Source organism: Salvelinus sp. IW2-2015, linkage group LG18, assembly GCF_002910315.2.
Source record: "Salvelinus sp. IW2-2015 linkage group LG18, ASM291031v2, whole genome shotgun sequence".
Taxonomy (NCBI): domain Eukaryota; kingdom Metazoa; phylum Chordata; class Actinopteri; order Salmoniformes; family Salmonidae; genus Salvelinus; species Salvelinus sp. IW2-2015.
The window spans coordinates 34,816,267-34,836,772 of record NC_036858.1 but is presented as its reverse complement, the minus strand read 5'-3'; the positions used below and the strand labels follow the sequence as shown (position 1 = coordinate 34,836,772).

Genomic DNA, 20,506 nt, shown 5'->3' with positions numbered 1-20,506 from the left:
TGTGTCTGCAAGGTGGGAACAGATTAAAGACACAGACACCAGGTCTCGTAGGCTGTTTGTTATCATCATTGAATTTACAATCGATTCACCTCGGAGGGTGAGCATGACAGACCTCGCCACAACCACATTACTGACTTCCTGTCATTTGGGCTCGGAATGCCTTCATCTGATGCCTTGGACAGCATCACTCATTCGAGCGTGAATGACCTCACGTTATTTGCTGTTATGTGTCAGAATTGTCCCAGGTTCTGAAAGAAACATCAATACCGTGAGGAAATTAACCAAATGCGATGCTCTGTGTTTCATGCGCAGGCAGCTTCGAGTGCCACAAATAACTACATAACCTTTAGAAAGGTGTTGTTGTACCCAAACATATATTTTTACTGAAGAAAAGCGATGTGCTTAACACAACTTTATTAAAACTAAGTTTGGTAGAAATACTATGATGTTGGGGAAAAAATATATTGATTTTTGCTGTGGCACAGCAAATCAATGTTTGTTTTATTACTACCGGTATAAACTCACAGCCGATGGATCTTAGGCTATAGCCTACAGTAGATCACACTAGTTAGCAAACTGCTCAGATGAGCTGAAGGAGAACTTTAGTTTTATGATCAGCTTATATTCCTCTGACAAGGGCCATGTTTTGTCTCCTCAGTTTAATTTCATTCAGTATGAAATAAATTGACGGTCATTTCTTTTCTTCGAATTTTTTTCTGCTGCAGTTTGCATTTCCTCTGATCCAAATCTCTGATAGCCTTCCTGTGTACTAAGAGACAAATGGAGAGACTGGAGGGGGTTGCTATGGGACTGGCTCCATGTCTGCTTTGGTAGGGTACAAAGGGTTGGTTGGCAGGGGATGTTCTAATACACTGTGGCTGCACCAAGCTAATACACTGTGTTGCTGTTTACCTACGGGCTCCAATCAGCTCCTAAGGTAGGCTAAGTAAATGCCAGAGGTTAATCAATCAAGTCAGCATTGAGAAGTCCCAGAGAGCTGAGTAGCACCTGCGATCCCACAGAGAGCCTCCACTTGAGAAGTTCAGACAAGGATATGACCAGGCTATCACTGCATTTGCCTGATTGACAAGCTGCACGTTGGAGCTCAAAGGACCAAGAATAAATAATGAAATGCCAACGTGATAAGGAAAATAAAAGTGTGTCATTGCTGTTTGAAAGGAAATTGCTGATATGAGAGGAAGGACATTTGTTCGTGTCTTTGTGGTGGTTTTATTTCCATTTGGGAAAACTGCTGCTGCTGAGTGATTATTATCTGGGCGTGAAGGACAATGGGCCTGCTATAAACAGACCTGTGGACTACGTGTGGGTGAAGAACCTACAGGGGAGGCTGTATATGCAAGTGCAAATTAGGAGGGGGGGGGGGGGCGGACATGAGTACCTTTTTTGTGTTCGCCTCAGTCTCCATAACAACTCTTTTGTCCCCTTGCTTTTGAACCCAGCCTCCTATCATAAGCCACAGTGGCAACATTCAAATTCAAATAACTTTTGATGACAAACACGATCATAAATTGGACCGCAAGCTTTGTCAACTCAATTCTTCTAGATTTGTACTTATTTAAATGTATTTGGGTACATCTTCCCATTCTAAAATAACTAATATAGTAACTTAATGACTTTTTAAATATGTTTTACAAATATGATAACATTGTGCCACCAGTAGGAGTAGTAACAACAATGATGGTAACACCAATTACATTTTTTTGGTAAATTAGGATTTTCTGAAATGGAGGCCACTAATGCTTCATTTAAATTGACTACCACCAAGTGACACTTTGAATTTAGACACACCAAATGATCAATGGAATCCTGAAATGTATGACACACTAAAAGGGTGTGATTAGCTAATAATTGTATTTAATATAGACAGACCCCTTCCTCAGTAGCAGTTCGCCAATGGAGAGAATGCTCAACGTCCTTGTATATCTTTGTACTGTAATCTGTGATTTTCAAGGCGGTAACACCGATAGCATAAAACTGAGGGACACATTTTAGTAAAATAAATAGCTATTTGAATAGTTGATTTAGAGCGTTATTGAATTTTCACAAAAGAGAAAAGGGCAACCATGACAGGCAACGATAATTATGTCAGTTACGTGTGAGTCCTGATTTAGCAGGCACATCTGCAACATGCCCAACGAGTAATGTAATTGGCTTTCTCCTTCAATTTAAAAGTTTTGGGGTTAAACAGATTGCAGTGCTTCACATCCAAAACCGAGATTATTGATGAAACATCCATTATGAGACCTTTTATTAAATCTGTTAAACCAGGCAGCCATAACCAGCCATATAAAAACAATCGCACAGTCACATTCGCTCTTACACAGGTTGTCAAACTTTTGGAGGCCGGGGATGCTTTTTGTGATGCCTAATTCATCAGGGACCCCCTCATAATCAGAACACAACTCGAGTGAGGTAAAAAATAGCATACCTAGAGTTTTTCTATGACTTTGACAGTGCATGGCCGGACAAACCAAGTCTCTGGCCCTGGGAAGGAACATTTTAAAGGCCCTCTTGGAATTTTGCAGTTTTCAAGCTAATTTCCTGCAATTCTACACATTTTGTCATGTGGCAGAGATCTTTTTGTTGATGCAGCTTTAAAGCTAATATCCTGAAATTTGACACATTTTTCCATGAGGCAGAAGGAGAACTTTGCCATTTTAAAGCATGTATTTATGTGTAGATTTATTTTCATATATATCTATATCTATATCTATATATATATATATATATATATATATCATGTATTTATTTTATTTATTTATTTTGGGGAAAACAAGAAGTATTGAGTTGAAAACATTGATAATTGGTGGAGTACTGTGGAAAGAACAGAAATTGTAGATCCATAATACTGTAGTACACCCTCAACTTATTCCACGGATCCCTTTGCCAAAATATGTTTCATCTGTTTTTAATAATATTCATCAACATTTATTTTTAAATATATTTTGAGGTCTGGCCGTGGACCCCCTGCAGTAGCTGTCTGCATGCCTTGCAGGGACTTGTACCCTATAAGCATACACAAATCGATCTGACATGTGGTATTAGATTAGATTACTGGGCAGCCCAGTGACAGGGAAAAGGATTTGTTCGCCCCGACCAGCATCCGGCAGACACTCTGCTCACGTGCAACCCCCTGGACCAGCCCGAGAGGAGCTTCAAGCTCAGCCATTCTGCAGAAGCCCCAGCCCTCTCAGGTCACTCTCACATGTTACACTCTCGAGTGTAACACGTGCTTTTAGAGGTACAAACTGAAATATAGATGAAGCTGGTTAAGCTATGACTGTGGCCTATACAGGGTATTATATGGAAAATAAGGGGCTGGTATCGTTGACATGTTTTATCTTTTCAGAATAGTGCAAAACCACTGAAACCATGTGTTTATGTTTTGGCTAAGCTTTCTAGTTTTTCACCTCTTGCTGCCTAATGTCATGATATTGCTGCTTATATTTTGGCATCTAGCATGGTGTCAGTCTACACATGGACGTTGATGTAGGGAGTGCTGAAGTTTAACATCTATTATCTAAAATAGCTCTGTCATAGAATTTCACAATTTCATTAGGCTACATAATAACAAAGAAGACACACACACATTATCAACAAACCATTGAATACATTTCACAGTACAGGCCAATTTAAGTAAAAATCCAACGTGCGATTTAAATAGATACTGTGATGAATCAAAGAAAATAATGGCCAACTGTATTCCTACTCAAGCGGAGGATGAGGCTACAGACGAATGTGTATTTTAATCAGTGATACCTGCTAAATAGTCATTAACCTTTCATTTGTTCGTCATGGCAGCACAGATAAAAGATAGACAGAAAATTGTTCTATTTACATCGAGGCCATTCACTGTTGCTACGCTTCCTGTTTGTTTTTCTCCTCAGTGAGAAGAGACCGAGAGCTGTCTGTTCTCTGTCAATGTTAACTAGATTACTCAGTCACTTCAGCTCGGGCTTGAGATTAAGCACCCACATAAAATAATAAAACAATGTAATTTGAGGGTAAAAGCCATTTAAAAACAACTTTAAGCATGAAAAGTGCCATTAAAAAAGGACTGTTTGGCACACATGGTTTTTCATTAGTTGAATTTCAGACCTGTTTTTGTCCAACACCATGGTTGATATTCAGTCTTTTTTTGAATTTCTAAATAATAAAAAATGTGTTTGCTGACGCATACTGTAGATATATATACTTTATATGAATATTTGGATACCAACATCAAGCTGAAAGGAATACTACTAAAATTGTTTTATTTCAGCAGCAGCACTGATCGATTATAAGAGGTTGCGCTGGTTTTTCTCATGTTCGTTGAATGAAGCATCGGTGTACATTAGACCATAACTCTGAAGGAGACCGGGACAAACGCTCTTTAATGAACATCTGGGAGAGAACAGCGGTCTTATTTCTAAATTCATTAGGGGGTTTTCTTTCTTGTCAGTGTCCACCGTGTGTGTGTGTGTGTTGTACACACAGCATGTGGGAGGGGAGAGGGCGCTATTTGCACTTCACCAACAAAAAAAACCTCTGCTCTTACATCCAAATGACCCAGGGGGTGGATGAAGAGGTAGATTGAACAGCGGCGTTGCTCGAGCAACAGGTATATACGCAAGGCTACTGTGTTTATGAGCACAATGGCTTCAATGACTGTCCCTCATCACACACACACCTATCCATGTGCCTCAACTTGGCATATTTGCTCATTTACATTTGACATTTTAGTAATTTAGCTGACGCTCTTATCCAGAGTGACTTACAGAAGCGATTAGTTAGGGTTAAGTGCCTTGCTCAAGGGCACATCGACAGATTTTTCACCGCTTAACCACTAGGCTACCTGCCGCCTCTCAATCTCTTGGCATCTGCTACATGGGTAATTTGTTTCTCACCAATGTACTCTGTCAGACGGCCTGTCATTACAATTGCAGCGCACAATTTGATGCCTTTGTGCATTCTGTTCAACGGCAATGTTAGCTTAGCAGAGCATACAATTGTATTTGTGGGGACACTGTTTTTTTTGTGTGAATCATCCTGCAGTTTTATGTTTACGATTTCACTACTTGTGAACAGTAACTGAATAAAGGATGTAGTGGCGTTGTATTTAGTCATCAATGGTGTTGACTCACCTCACTTCCTTTACTGAAAAACATATGATTTCCGCTCAGTGCAAGGCGATAATTGTTTCAGTGTAAATACTTGAAGTGCTGTAACTTAGAGATGCAAGCATAGATGTATTCAACCCTGTATTATTTTGCTGCAGCCTACGACTAACTGTAAAGCTTTTTAGTGTTACGTCACCCCTATGAGTGTAATTACATGTCACTCAAGACAATGGTACCATGTTGAACACACAGCTCGAGGGGACATTAACAATGAATATTCCTCCTCAGGGAGGTGTGTTTGGTGTGGGGGGCCTCTTTTTAGTTCATGGCAGGTAGGCCATCTGCGGGCCAGGCGTGCTGATCTATAGGGACCGTGTACAGCATCAGTTTAAATTGACGTGGTGCGGAGCGCTGCACACCACAGCCCTGGTGAGCGGCAGCATCTGTTTACCTGCTCCCTGACATTATTGGCCTGGCTGAATCCTACGCCGCTCCCCACTGTTCCTACCGTCTCCTCCGTAATTGCCCTTTAGTCGGCGTTCATCCTTGCAAATTACCCATAATTGCAACTCAATGACTCCTCTGAGTGGGTTAGGATTTTGGGGAAAACAGTGACATGGACACACACAGGATGTCTGTCTCAGGGTCTTGCTGCCAGGGCATGTCAAAGCAGAGGGTATTATCTCTGCTTTCTTCTTTGGTATAGTGTCTCATTTTTGAGAGCCTTCAAGAGGTGATATGCCTATCAGATAAACAGATTTCCTACAAATCCTATTCAAGGCAAACTGATGAGCTTCAAGCCTAACCCTCCTTGACCCGGCGAGCATCATCATCACAAAATATTGATAAGCTGGAACATTAAAGACTCGTGCAGTACCATGAAAACAGTTTTGTTTAATGCTTTTTAGAATTGTGAGGATTTAGACTGTCTAATTCAGAGATCCGTGTTTCTTCAGGTTGGATGCTGAAACTCATGAGGGTCCAGCTGACGGTTTGCCGTCAATTGAATCTGCTTCGTGACTATAGCAGTGTATAGCAGACCATTCGATCTGATGTTAAATTATCTTTTGTCAGTCGCAGCCCTGTGTGTGATTTGCATCATAACCAGCGACTGAAGTGGATTGCAATGCTTTCAGAGGCAGACATTCTCAGATGAAAGCCTCCGGTTTAGATCACACAGCGTTTCCGCTCCTGGCACAAAGAAGATATTAGCCTCAGTAATAGCGGCGGCACCCTTGATATTCACTCTGCCCAGCTAAATGTTGAGCTTGAATTGCTTTATGTACACTCGGGTCCAACATTATTGGCACCCTTGATAGATGAACGAAAAAGGCTGAATAAAAATAAATAATCCAATTAACATTACTGAGCTATATTGCATGCTAAATGTATTTTATTTTATACTAATACAATTACTCAGAGAAAGAGAGATTTTGATTAACAAGTCCACATATTTTACAGTAGGTATGGTCTTTTTTTTTCTATGCATCTTTCCACCACTGGTGTACGTGGCCAAAGAACTCTATTTTCATATAATCTGACCACAGCACAGGTTCCAATCCAAGTACCATTGCCGTTTAGCATACTCCAGGCGTTTACATGTGTTGGATGACATGAAAATATAGCTCTTGGGCTAGTGGTGGGTTTGGCTTCGAAAGAAAGATGACCCCATACCTACTGTAAAATATGGTGGTGGAGCTTTGATGTTATGGGGCTATTTTGCTTCCACTGGTCCTGGGGCCCTTGTTAAGGTCTACGTCATCATGAACTTTACCCAGTACTAGGACATCTTAGCCAAAAACCTGGTTACCGCTGCCAGGAGGCTGAAACTTGGACGCAAGTGAATCTTCTAGCAAGCCAGTAACCCCAAGCACACATCAAAATCCATAAAGAAATGGTTACTTGACCACTAAATCAACATTTTGCAATGGCCATCTCAGTCTCTGGACTTGAACCCCATTGAAAACCTGTGGTTTGAATTGAAGAGGGCAGTCCAGAAGCAAAGACGAAGGATATCAAGAATATGGAAAGATTACTTATGGAGGAATTGTCTAAATCCCTCCCAATGTGTTCTCCAATCTTCTAAAACATTTAATAAAAAGGCCCAGTGCCATTTATGTTTGCAACGTAAGGTTTTGAAAGGTATTTAAAACAAGTGCCAATAATTTTGAACCCTATCTTTTTGAGAAAAGTAAATATGACTTGTTAAACAATATCTCTTTCTCTGAGCAATTGTATTAGTATAATTATTTTGGCATAAAATATATCTGAAGTTGAGTTTGCTCGTCTTTTTATCAAGGGTTCCAATCATTTTGGAGCTGGCGGTATGTGTCTGTGTGGTTTCAGACTCTCTTCTGAATCTCACTGGCCTCTTCTTTTAGAAAAGGGAGAAAACAACATGTTTTCTTTGGCAAGATTGGCCCCCATAGTTTGACTTGCCTACAAAGTGTAGTTTCCTCCTCTAATATGACAAGACCATGCTGTCAACTCTGTTTGAAACTAAAAAAACAACAGTATTTGTGTAAGAAAGTGTGTGTATGTGTATATACACACACACATACACACACACACACAGTTGAAGTCGGAAGTTTACATGCACCTTAGCCAAATATATTTTCACAACTCCTGACATTTAATCCTTAGATACACAGTGGTCTTCATCATTGACTTGCGCACAATTTTGATGATTTAAAGGCTCTTGTGCACAGTTTGTTGTCTTTACATCTACTGTTAGCTTTGCTGTTCTCCTAGTTTCCCCACAAACACCTGTTGCCTTTTTAAATGTCGTTAGAGCATTCTAGGAAAGGGGAGCAACGTGGCCAGATCAGGTTAAGCCATGAGGCAGAGACCTGCATTAAATGAATTAGGAAAGTCTCAAATGAAAAGGCAGGTTCCTGGGTCCATAGGATTTATAAACAGGTTATAGGACTAACTTAAAAACTGCTGTCCACACCATATAATGGCGGCAGGTAGCCTAGCGGTTAGATCGTTGGGCCAGTAACCGAAAGGTCACTGGTTTGAAAACCTGAGTCGACAATATTTTATTTTGTCTGTGCCCTTGAGCAAGGCACTTAATCCTAATTTAGCTGACCCTGTAAAACAACACATTTCACTGCACCTATATGGTGTATGTGACAATAAAACATTGATTGTTTTCTGTTATTTTTATAAATAAATAAATGAAAACATTCTGTCAGTTGACTCCCACTGTGACGAGGCCTACAGGCTATTTTCATGGCTCACACCTCACCTGTGTTTTTATTTTTCCGGTGTACTGTAAGTATTTTTAAACCATCTGCAACACGTGTGAACATAGTCAAGATAATCCGCAATTCTTTATGATTGCACAATCATTTGATTTCCAACAATAAAATAGTCAAATGTATGTAAAAAGATAAACACAAGTTACCATTTTACTTTTTATGATGATACCTGGAACTTTTATTAGAAATATAAACCATTATGATTTGTTCTTGCCTACAGTGTTACATTATAATCACATCTCTTTTTATCTCCAAAAGGTTCCCATCCCAGGTTTGAAATCATCCGTCAGCTTCAAGTGAATCAACCACCCTCAGCTTGCCAGCTCATATAGATCATTTGCTTTTTCCATCCCCGCCCCTAACTTGATCAGTGCCCTCCTTGAGAATTATGACAAATGACAGCTGGGAAATTACAGTTGTTCGTCTCTGTCTCCCAGACCGGGAACCCCTCCTCCCTTCTCCCCTCTTCTCCCTCAACCATCAATCTCTCATCACATTTGAACTCTCATTCATTCAAGATCTGACCGACTTCATCAACTTCCTCCACAATTCTATTGTTTGTGTTGGTGTGTGCACAATGTTGATAGTTGGAATTTTCCCATGATGACATGGTGTTCTGAGGATCTGCATACAATAGTTAGACGCACTGCACTTTAGCGACACACGCTGTCATGTTGCATTGGGCCAGGGAGACACAAAGCAGGTTGCCCCGACGTCACAACCGGTGAATGGTGGATACGTGACTTGTTCTCAGTGCGCCGTGACAGTGATTGGGGCAGCTGGTAAACTCCAGGAGCCTCATTTTACCAATCATCCGTAGGCACAAATCTGTGCGTAAACAATGCGGGGGATCATTTCCACGCAAAGTGTGAGATTTATCAATATGAACGTTTGCTTGAGAGTGTGCGTACATTTACATCCATGACCATGCGTACGCACAGTGTCAATTGGTGGAATACAGGAACTGCTGGTCAAGCGTAGCCTAGTGAATGGGTAAAATGGTAATAATTTGATAATTTTTCAATTTTTATTGTGAAGTCATGCAACATATCTTGACAGTGCATTTGTTACAATAATAATCCATATAAAGTACAGTTATTTGTTAAGTTAGAGGTACGTGTGAAAGGGAAGCCATTGTTGAAATACTATAAAAGGAAATGGGAAATGGAATGAGAGCTGGCCGATCTTGCTCTGTTGGAAGATTTGGCACGGCACAAGCTGTATTTCGCAGAGAGCACGTTTTTAGAGACAGGTGGGACTTTTTAGCATTAAGTACAAATGGGATCATCAGACATAGTTTCCCCAAACCAATGTTATAGGATTTCTGTAAGGATTTAAGACCTACTTTAGAAAGGCAAGCGCATGCCACTCCGGTGCACATCCAAGTGCTCTCCACCCTAGGGTTTTTGGCAGGAGTTTACCGATCGGCATCTCACAGCCCTTGACGGACTATGTTTTGGATGTGATCATTAGCAAAACGAACAGTTGCATACAATTTCCATACACCATCTCACAACAGGTTAAAGTTGAGGGGTTTCTTTGCCATCAATAGGTTCCCAAATACGAATGGAGCAATAGACGGCACCCACATCGCCATAAAAGCACCCTCCCAAAACAAGTTCAACTATGTGAACAGAAAAGGCTTCCACTCACTTAACCCATCACCTGCACATTATGTGATGCGCAAAAGACGCTGCTGAATGTGGTGGCCAGGTGGAACGCACAACTCATCCATTCTGCAGAACAGCAATGTTGGCCTGAGCGGTTGAGGATAGATGGCTTATTGGTGAGTGTTGCCTACTCATTTGAAGTATATTTGCCATTGCTAAACCAACTTGAATTGTCCTAATGTCCTCTATTTGTAGCTATGCTTTTATTTTTACTTGTCATAGCCACAACCGTGCGAGCCAAGTAAAACCTTTTGGTTTTACGCAACCTCTGATGCCAGCACCTCTATCTCGGTCTATAAAAAAAGCAACGATTTTTCTGGTTGTGCCGTTGAATTTAATTTTCTTCCAGGCATGGAAACATTGCTCAATCCCCACACCATTACACCACCGCCACCAGTCTGTACCGTTGACACCAGGCAGGATGGGCCCATGGACTCATGCTGACTCTGCCATCAGCATGACTCAACAGGAGCCGGGATTCGTCAGACCAGGCAACGTTTTTCCAATCCTCAATTGTCCAGTGTTGGTGATCGCGTGCCCACTGGAGCCACTTCTTCTTGTTTTTAGCAGATCAGAGTGGAACCCGGTGTGGTCGTCTGCTGCAATAGCCCATCAGTGACAAGGAACGCACAACTCGTCAGTACGAGATGCCGTTCTGCACACCACTGTTGTACTGCACCGTTATTTGCCTGTTTGGGGCCCGCCTGTTAGCTTACACGATTCTTGCCATTGTCCTTCGACCTCTCATTCACAAGCTGTTTTCACCCACAGGACTGATGCTGACTGGGTGTTTTTTGTTTGTCTAACCATTCTCTGTAAACCCTAGACCAGGGATCATCAACTTGATTCAGCCATGGGTAGATTTTTTTTCTTGAGCAGATAGTCAGGGGGCCGGAACATAATTACAAATCATTTGTAGACTGCAAATTGTCCGATTTTAATATTTGACTAAAACATGATCATTTCAAACCTTGCTTTACATACAGTTGAAGTCGGAAGTTTACATACACTTAGGTTGGAGTCATTGAAACTCATTTTTTCAACCACTCCACAAATTTCTTGTTAACAAACTATAGTTTTGACAAGTCGGTTAGGACATCTACTTTGAGCATGTCACAAGTAATTTTTCCAACAATTGTTTACAGACAGATTATTTCACTAATAATTCACTGTATCACAATTCCAGTGGGTCAGAAGTTTACATACACTAAGTTGACTGTGCCTCTAAACAGCTTGGAAAATTCCAGAAAATGGTGTCATGGCTTTAGAAGCTACTGATAGGCTAATTGACATAATTTGAGTCAATTAGAGGTGTACCTGTGGATGTATTTCAAGGCCTACCTTCAAACTCAGTGCCTCTGCTTGACATCATGGGAAAATCAAAAGAAATCAGGACCTCAGAAATCAAATTGTGGACCTCCAAGTCTGGTTCATCATTGGGAGCAATTTCCAAACGCCTAAAGGTACCACGTTCATCTGTACAAACAATAGTATGCAAGTATAAACACCTTGAGACCACGCAGCCATTATACCGCTCAGGAAGGAGACGCGTTCTGTCTCCTAGAGATGAACGTACTTTGGTGCGAAAAGTGCAAATCAATCCTAGAACAACAGCAAAGGACCTTGTGAAGATGCTGGAGGAAACAGGTACAAAAGTACCTATATCCTTTGTAAAACGAGTCCTATATCGACATAACCTGAAAGGCCGCTCAGCAAGGAAGAAGCCACTGCTCCAAAACCGCCATAAAAAAGCCAGACTACGGTTTGCAACTGCACATGGGGACAAAGATCATACTTTTTGGATAAATGTCCTCTGGTCTGATGAAACAAAAATATAACTATTTGGCCATAATGACCATCGTTATGTTTGGAGGAGAAAGGGGGAGGCTTGCATGCCGAAGAACACCATCCCAATCATGAAGCACGTGGGTGGCAGCATCATGTTGTGGGGGTGCTTTGCTGCAGGAGGGACTGGTGCACTTCACAAAATAGATGGCATCATGATTAAGGACAATTCTGTGGATATATTGAAGCAACTCTGTCCATGAGAAACTTGATTCTCTGGTCTGATGAAACCAAGATTGAACTCTTTGGCCTGAATGCCAAGGAAACCTTGCACCGTCACTACGGTGAAGCATGGTGGTGGCAGCATTATGCTATGGGGATGTTTTTCAGCGGCAGGGACTTGGAGACTAGTCAGGATCGAGGGAAAGATGAACGGAGCAAAGTACAGAGATCCTTGATGAAAACCTGCTCCATAGCGCCCAGGGCCTCCGACTGGGGCAAAGATTCTCCTTCCAACAGGACAACAACCCCAAGCCACACTCCCCATCTAACCTGACAGAGCTTGAGAGGATCTGCAGAGAAGAATGGGAGAAATTCACCAAATACAGGTGTGCCAAGCTTGTAGCATCATACCCAAGAAGACTCGAGGCTGTAATCGCTGCCAAAGGTGCTTCAACAAAGTATTGATTTAATGGTTCTGAATACTTATGTAAATGTGATATTTCAGTTTATTTTGAATACATTGGCAAAAATGTTTAAACCTGTTTTTGCTATGTCATTATGGGGTATTGTGTGTACTGTAAATTGATGGGATTTCTTTTCCTTCATTTTAGAATAATTGTGGGATAAATCAAGGGGTCTGAATACTTTTTGAATGCACTGTATGTGAATCGTTAAAGCTAGTTAAACAGGCAAAAATTACCTGAAACTAATGTTATGCAAGGTAAAGTAGATGTCAATTCTTCATGGGTAGCTAGCTAACAATTATTTGTGGCTAGCCAGTTAGCCCTATTGACTTACTATGGACTTACCCATTCACTGAACCTTCCTTCTTTTAGCTAGGACAATGACAACAGAGACGAAACAAGATGTACACAAAGCAAACATTTTACATCATAACTATCAGCTAGCTATATGTGAATCGTAATAATGTAGCTAACCAGGTAGTATAACAGGCAAAAATGACCTAAAACCAATGTTATCCAAGGTAGATAGCCATGGAGAATTGATATATGGCTAGCTAACATTAGTAGCTAGCCAGTTAGCGCTATTGACTTACTATGGGCTTGAGACCTACGCACACTACAGTGGGTATTGTAGGCAGGTAACCCTGCCAAAATGAACACAGCATGTATTTATTAACGTTTCAAAATAAAATATTGTAGTCAGGCAACACATGAGATGTTTATAGTCGACTGCTATAAATAGAGGACTTCACAAGAAGTCAAGTGTTTACTTACTGTCTAGAAATGAACTTCATTTGTTGAATACTAATATTGTTGAATATTTGTATGCTGTAAGGGTGTTAACTGTTCTGTGATACTTTGGCTTACTCTATTTTCTTCAATGTTCTGATAGCCATAGCAAGCTTAAAGCTAGAATCCTTAGTTGCTACATCCATTTTTGGACGTACACATTATTCTATATACCCATTCATTCTTGAAGAATATAACTTATAAATGCCTTATGAGCTTAGTTACAAACACTGTATAGCCTCAAAACATGGTTAAAAGTATAATTTTTATATCATGGATGTTCAGTCTATGCATCCATAGCTCTATCTATACAATTGAGAGTGGTTACATTTCTTAGCTTTTTAGCAAAACAGGGGTGGGAGGACACTTTGTTATTGTTTTCACTTCAGGATTCTTGCTTTAAAGTGATCCTAAGTTGAAAGTGCTAAGTGTGTTTGTTTCTCTCTGTGTGTTTCAGGCGGAGGTGATCAAAGGGCCCTTTGGCAGTGTGGGTATGACATTCAGGCACATCCCCGACTGTGAGGGTGATACGGTCCATGTCAGCATCGAGACAGTCACTCCCAACTCTCCTGCTGCCCTGGCAGACCTACAGAGGGGCGATCGACTCATCGCCATCGGCGGTAAGACACTAAGGCCATGCAGCATAAGTAAACCTGACTGTGGCATGATCTGGCAACCCTGAGGATGTTTGAAGTGACTTAAGAACAGCAGCATACAGTAATACTGGATGTATGTTGTTCAGTTGTACTGTTTATCTCAATATGAGTCTAACATGTTCTCTATCTCTGGGCAGGTGTCAAAGTGACATCCTCTGTCCAAGTGCCCAAACTGCTGAAGCAGGCAGGGGACAGGGTGCTGGTCCTGTACGAGAGGCCTGTGCGTCACCAGAGCACCACCATTGGCCTGGGAGCCCTCCAGGAGGGGCTGGGCCAGCTGGAGGAGCCCGGGTTCATCCTCCCGCCGGGGGGCTATGAGGAGGACCCGGCACCCATCACGGCCCTCGCCGACATATCCGACAGCAAAGACATGGACTCTGAGTTTTCAGAGTTGATTGCAGACCCCAAGTCTAGCCTGCTTAGCAGCAGCGCCGAGGCCAAGGAGGATTTCCTGTCAGTAAACCAAAGCCCCAAAAGGACTGTGGCCAATCTAGCCTCCAAACCCTTTGGCAGCATATCGCCCATCCTCAACCGCAAACTGAACTTGGCAGGGCTTCAGTCACCGGTCAGACCTCCACCCACACCAAAGCACTCACCACACAAGAGTGTCGAGCCAGGAGAGGGGCCACAGCGCCCCACTGTCCCCCCTCCACCCCCACCCACTCGCCCGCTGGTGCCCCCTAGACCCCACATTAAATTAACGTCAGCCTCTTCTGAAACACAAAGTCTGCTGGAGGGGAGTGAAGCTACCGCCGCGGCTGAGAAAACTCCAGAAAAGACTCCTACACACTCCACTGGAAGCAATGGTGACAAAGGCAGTGCTGTGACGACACCTGTGAAACAGCCCGAACCAAAGCCAGCGGTCAAACCACCCGAGCCCTGCGAAGAGCCACCAGGGGCCCCCTCCGCTCCCAGCAAGCAGGACCTGGCCAAAGACAAGGTGTCTGAGAGCTCCATCATCACCCGAGACATCATGGAGGACCACTCAATGTGGGAGTCCTCAGAGATCATGTTCCGCAACCGGACGGCCCATTGGGGAAATGGTTCTGTGGTGTTAGCGGTGGAGAGCAACCATAAGTACCTTAACACGGCCCTGTGGTGCAAAGACCCCTTCAAGCTGGGCAGCCTGCTGTGTCTGGGCCACGTCAGCTTGACACTGGAGCATGTGGCCCTGGAGTGTCTGTCCACATCCTCGTCTGAGTACCAGAGCACTTTCAGACTGGAAGCCCCAGAGCCCAGGGCCAGCGTCAGCCGCACCGCTCTGCGCAGCCTCAGCACCCACAAGGGCTTCAACGAGAAGCTCTGCTACGGAGACGTCACACTCAACTTCAGCTACCTGGCTGATGGAGAGTCAGAGACGTGTGGTGGGTTGATGGAGGGTGAAAGGAAGGCCAGCATGCCGGATGAGGAGCTGAGGGAGAGGGAACAGCTTTCCTTTGTTCCCCGTGACGACCTGGCCTACAGTGCCATACAGCTGGTGGAGGTGCGCCACAACTTTCAGGACACCCAGTTCCAGAACCCCACCTGGTGCGAGTACTGCAAGAAGAAGGTGTGGACCAAGGCCGCCTCCCAGTGCATGATCTGTTCCTATGTCTGCCACAAGAAGTGCCAAGAGAAGTGCCTGGCCGAGCACCCTTTCTGCGTGGCCGCCACCGACCGACGCAGTGCCGACCCGGAGGCCAAATCCACCATCAACCGCGCCACTACGGGCCTCAGCCGCCACATCATCAACACCGGCTCCCGTCTGCTCAATCTGCGCCAGGTGCCCAAGAGCCGGCTGGCAGAGCAAGCGGCTGATGTGCCAGATGTGGTGCACATCCCCGACATCTCTGACAACGAGAGCAGCGATACAGAAACCTACGCCGGGGCCAGCCCCTCCAAGCATGCAGCCGGCGGCAGCACCAAGCTTGTACGGCGGGAGGGAGGACTTGACGACAGTGTATTTATCGCAGTGAAGGAGATCGGCCGCGACCTTTACCGGGGCCTGCCCACTGAGGAGCGCTCTCAGAAGCTGGAGCTGATGCTAGACAAGCTGCAGCAGGAGATCGACCAGGAACTGGAGCACAACAACACCCTGATGCTGGAGGAGAGGGAGACGGGGGACGCCCGGAGGAAGGCCCTGATCACGGCCGCCCTGGCCAAGTCTGGAGAGAGGCTCCAGGCTCTCACCCTGCTCGTGATTCACTACCGGGCAGGCATCGAGGACCTGGAGAATGTGGATAGCACCGGCACCTCCCCCTCGGAGCCACATGGCTTCAAGGCCAAGGGGGTGGCATTGGAGGAGGCCTTACTGGGGACAGAGGTTTATGACAGTGACATATGCAGCCCAGTGGAGGCCCAGCTGCTGGATGACATCACAGAGGAGCAGATCTGTGTAGAGGCGCTCCACTAGAGAGAACAAGGACGAGGGATGGGCTTCAGACTCGCAGCAAAATTATTTGAACCTTTATCTGTGGGGGTGGGGTAAATGTTACCTTCTGAAGATCAGCTGAGGCGGTCTAGTGAGGGTGAAATTGTTGATTTGTAAAACAATTGGTCATGCATATTTGGTTTGGGGAGACCACTCTTGTTGTCCCAAAGAACAGCAGTTTAGTTTTCCTAAAATTATACTTTTAAAGGGAAGCTGGAAAGCTAGATGGAGAAATTTGCATTGAGGATCAGTGTTTCATGGCAATCTGTAAGTGCTTGGGTTCACAAACATTTTAAAACATACATATATAAAAATTGCCTTCTATAATTTAGCTTTTGTTGACATTACAGGGCACCTTAACTTTTTTCTATCACTTGAAAATGTGAGTTTAAATGTTTGTTACAGTTCAGTATTTTATCACTAAAAGTTACAGCAACCGCTTTTCCGTTTTGCAGAAGATTGCAATCAACATGTGGTTGACATTCCAGGAGCTATGCAAATAGCAAATGGCTCTGTTTTATCCAAATTGTATTTGGGGAATGGAATAAATATTAGTTTGATTTGTTTTACTGTGAGTAACAAGCATATTTTGTTAGACTGGACACCTTGTTGTGCGTCTACAGGAAGACAACAGTGTGGAAATGCAGAACAAAAATGAAATCCTCCACCATATGGAAATTTATGTTTCAGATTATGTACTTTTCATGCCACTCATATCTTCACTTTGTGAGCACTTTTGATTTTAATGCATAATCCAATTTTAGAAATCACCTATGACTTTCCTCTTTTGGACTTTTTGCAAACTACAAGCTCGTGATAATTGAATGAATTGGGCAATAATGTTGTGGGGGAAGATGGTCTGTCCCCTGTCATCCTTGGTTCAGTTTATTTATAGGCCAAACATCTATGACCCATTTGGTTAACCAGCATATTCACTGTACATGTTATTTCTCTCTCTGTTACAATGTTTCCTTAGCTTTTTGGGTAGAGGGATAGAGTTGTATAATATTTTTCTTTATGTATAATTAAAAAATGTTTTAAGTTATTTGATTAAGCACCTGCTTTTGTTTTCTCGTCCCCCTTCCAAATCTTTTTTTTTTTGTATGGATATAATTTCCCTGAACTTAAACATAACTATGGTGGTGGTAGTTTTATCCAATCATGTTACTTCAGACGAAATGCTTGCTTTTGAAATTCTTCTTGATCAATTGCAAAGTATTTATGTAATCGTGGCAGAAAGTTTTTAATTATATGGTTCATCTCAGTATGAATGTTGTTACAGGAGCACATGGATCTCTGCTTTATTCTATGTACAGTACCAGTCAAAAGATTGAACACACCTACTCATTCCAGGATTTTGCTTTATTTTTACAATTGTCTACATTGTAGAATAATAGTGAAGATGACGAATGAACACATATGGAATCATGTAGTAACCAAAAAAGTGTTAAACAAATCTAAATATACTTTATATTTGAGTTTCTTCAAAGTAGCCACCCTTTGCCTTGATGACAGCTTTGGACACTCTTGGCATTCTTTCAACCAGCTTCATGAGGTAGTCACCTGGAATGCATTTCAATTAACAGGTGTGCCTTGTTAAAAGTTAATTTGTGGAATTTCTTTCCTTCTCAATGCGTTTGAGCCAATCAGTTGTGTTGTGACAAGGTAGGGGTGGTATACAGAAGATATTATTTTACCAAATAGGGCTAAGTCCATATTACGGCAAGAACAGCTCAAATAAGCAAAGAGAAACTTCAGTCCATCATTACTTTAAGACATGAAGGTCAGTCAATCTGGAACATTTCAAGACCTTTGAAAGTTTCTTCAAGTGCTGTCACAAAAACCATCAAGCGCTATGATGAAACTGGCTCTCATGAGGACTGCCACAGGAAAGGAAGACCCAGAGTTACCTCTGCTGCAGAGGATAAGTTCATTAGAGTTACCAGCCTCAGAAATTGCAGCCCAAATAAATGCTTCACAGAGTTCAAGTAACAGACACATTTCAACATCAACTGTTCAGAGGAGACTGTGAATCAGGTCTTCATGGTCAAATTGCTGCAAAGAAACCACTACTAAAGGACACCAATAATAAGGAAACTTGCTTGGGCCAAGAAACACGAGCAATGGACATTAAACCGGTGGAAATCTGTCCAAATTTGAGATTTTTGGTTCCAACCGCCGTGTCTTTGTGAGATGCAGAGTAGGTGAACGGATGATCTCCGCATATGTGGTTCCCACCGTGAAGTATGGAGGAGGAGGTGTGATGGTGCTTTGCTGTTGACACTGTCGTGATTTATTTAGAATTCAAGGCACACTTAACCAGCATGGCTAACACAGCATTCTGCAGCGATACGCCTTCCCATCTGGTTTGCGCTTAGTGGGACTATAATTTTCTTTCAACAGGACAATGACACAACACACCTCTCTCTAGGCTGTGTGCTGCCTATTTTACCAAGAAGGAGAGTGATTGAGTGCTTCATCAGTTGACCTGGCCTCAATAATCCCCCGACCTCAACCCAATTTAGATGATTTGGGATGAGTTGGACCGCAGAGTGAAGGAAAAGCAGCCAACAAGTGCTCAGCATATGTGGGAACTCCTACAAGACTGTTTCAAGAGTGTGCGAAGCTGTCATCAAGGCAAAGGGTGGCTACTTTGAACGATCTCAAATATAAAATGTATTTTTTGGGGGTTACTACATGATTCCATATGTGTTATTTCATAGTTTTGATGTCTTCACTATTATTCTAGAATTTAGAAAATGGTAAAAATAAATAACCATGGAATGAGTAGGTGTGTCCAAATGTTTGACTGGTACTGCATATCTTTATTTACTTGGTTTGGTGACTGGTGTGGGGTCTGAAATGCTCTGTGCAGTTAGGATGTTATAAATGCTCTGTGCAGTTAGGATGTTATAAATGCTCTGTGCAGTTAGGATGTTATAAGATCTCTTGCAGTTAGGATGTTATAAATGCTCTGTGCAGTTAGGATGTTATAAATGCTCTGTGCAGTTAGGATGTTATAAATGCTCTGAGCAGTTAGGATGTTATAAATGCTCTGAGCAGTTAGGCTGTGATTGTGTGAAGTTCTTGGCCTTTGAAAGTTGTTCTCAATTACTGACAAATGTATGTCCATTTCTATTTATATGTATATACAATCCAGCACAAACCCTCTGCAGAAATGCAACCACTGTTGTACCCCAATATAGTGATGTCATCATGACCGGCCACAAGCAAACCCATTACAACTGTAGGCACGGGGGAAAACACTGATTTTTAGGGTAAAGATCATAAAAGGAGAGCGTTATTCTCTTCTCAAGGGGCCCAAAGCCTCTGGATAGGATCAGTATGACTTGTATTCTATTCTCACCGAGCTAATTTAAATCGCAGTGTACTTCTGTGGCTGTGCTGCCATTGCTTCAGCACAGGACCAGAGCTGGTTAAAAGCAGGCCTTTTGGGATCAGAGTCAGACAGGAGGACAATATACAAGGTGTGAAGGGGAAAGGAAGCAAAGCAAAAAATGTCTGTGCAATAGATGTGATGCTCTTCTAGATACTGTCTTGGCTGCTACTTGTTGTATATTCATATTTTTGTAGGAAATGAAGACAAATGTGATAATCAGGAAGGGATTCTTCAGTTTGCAATCTCTCCTTTTCAGTTTCTCGTTGTTTCTCTCCGACGCAAACCGTATCTGGCGTAGTTTAAGGGTCAGTTAGGTAACTTGGGGGACCCTGGGCTGGAATTGAGCTCATGAGGAGAGTAAACAAAAACTATTTTTGGTCTGTGTCTTGCTACTTCCATTACTACTGCTGCAGCTGTTGTAAATCGGTGCTCTCTAATCCCATTCATACGCTGTTTATCTCTAACCCCACGATACACGTCGTGTTATGGCGTTCTGCTTTTGAGATTTGTTTTGTAAGAGGGATGTTGTACACAGTTCTAGAGGTGGATCATGTGATGAAGCGCTATTGTACATAGCCTCAATAAACAAGCTCATCTGAAGCCCCCTGACTTCCTGTGTGTTCCTACTCCAAATACTCTTTGAATTACACAATACTGAGCTCATAGTCTTACAGTACCTTCAGAATATGGCATTTGCTCCTGTTAAATATTTTCTTAGTGTAACATG

The 20,506-nt window shown here is 42.7% G+C and overlaps 1 protein-coding gene across 1 annotated transcript in view; it reads left to right on the top strand.

Moving 5' to 3' along the window:
• LOC111978702 (PDZ domain-containing protein 8-like) overlaps positions 1–20,379 on the top strand; it is a 65,233-nt gene extending 44,854 nt beyond the window's left edge. Inside the window, exons 4-5 of the mRNA XM_024008913.3 lie at positions 13,771–13,933; positions 14,107–20,379. Of these exons, the coding sequence (XP_023864681.1) occupies positions 13,771–13,933; positions 14,107–16,361 (2,418 nt within the window). The 3' untranslated portion in view covers positions 16,362–20,379. The remainder of the gene's footprint in view (positions 1–13,770; positions 13,934–14,106) is intronic.
• Positions 20,380–20,506: the final 127 nt, after the last annotated feature.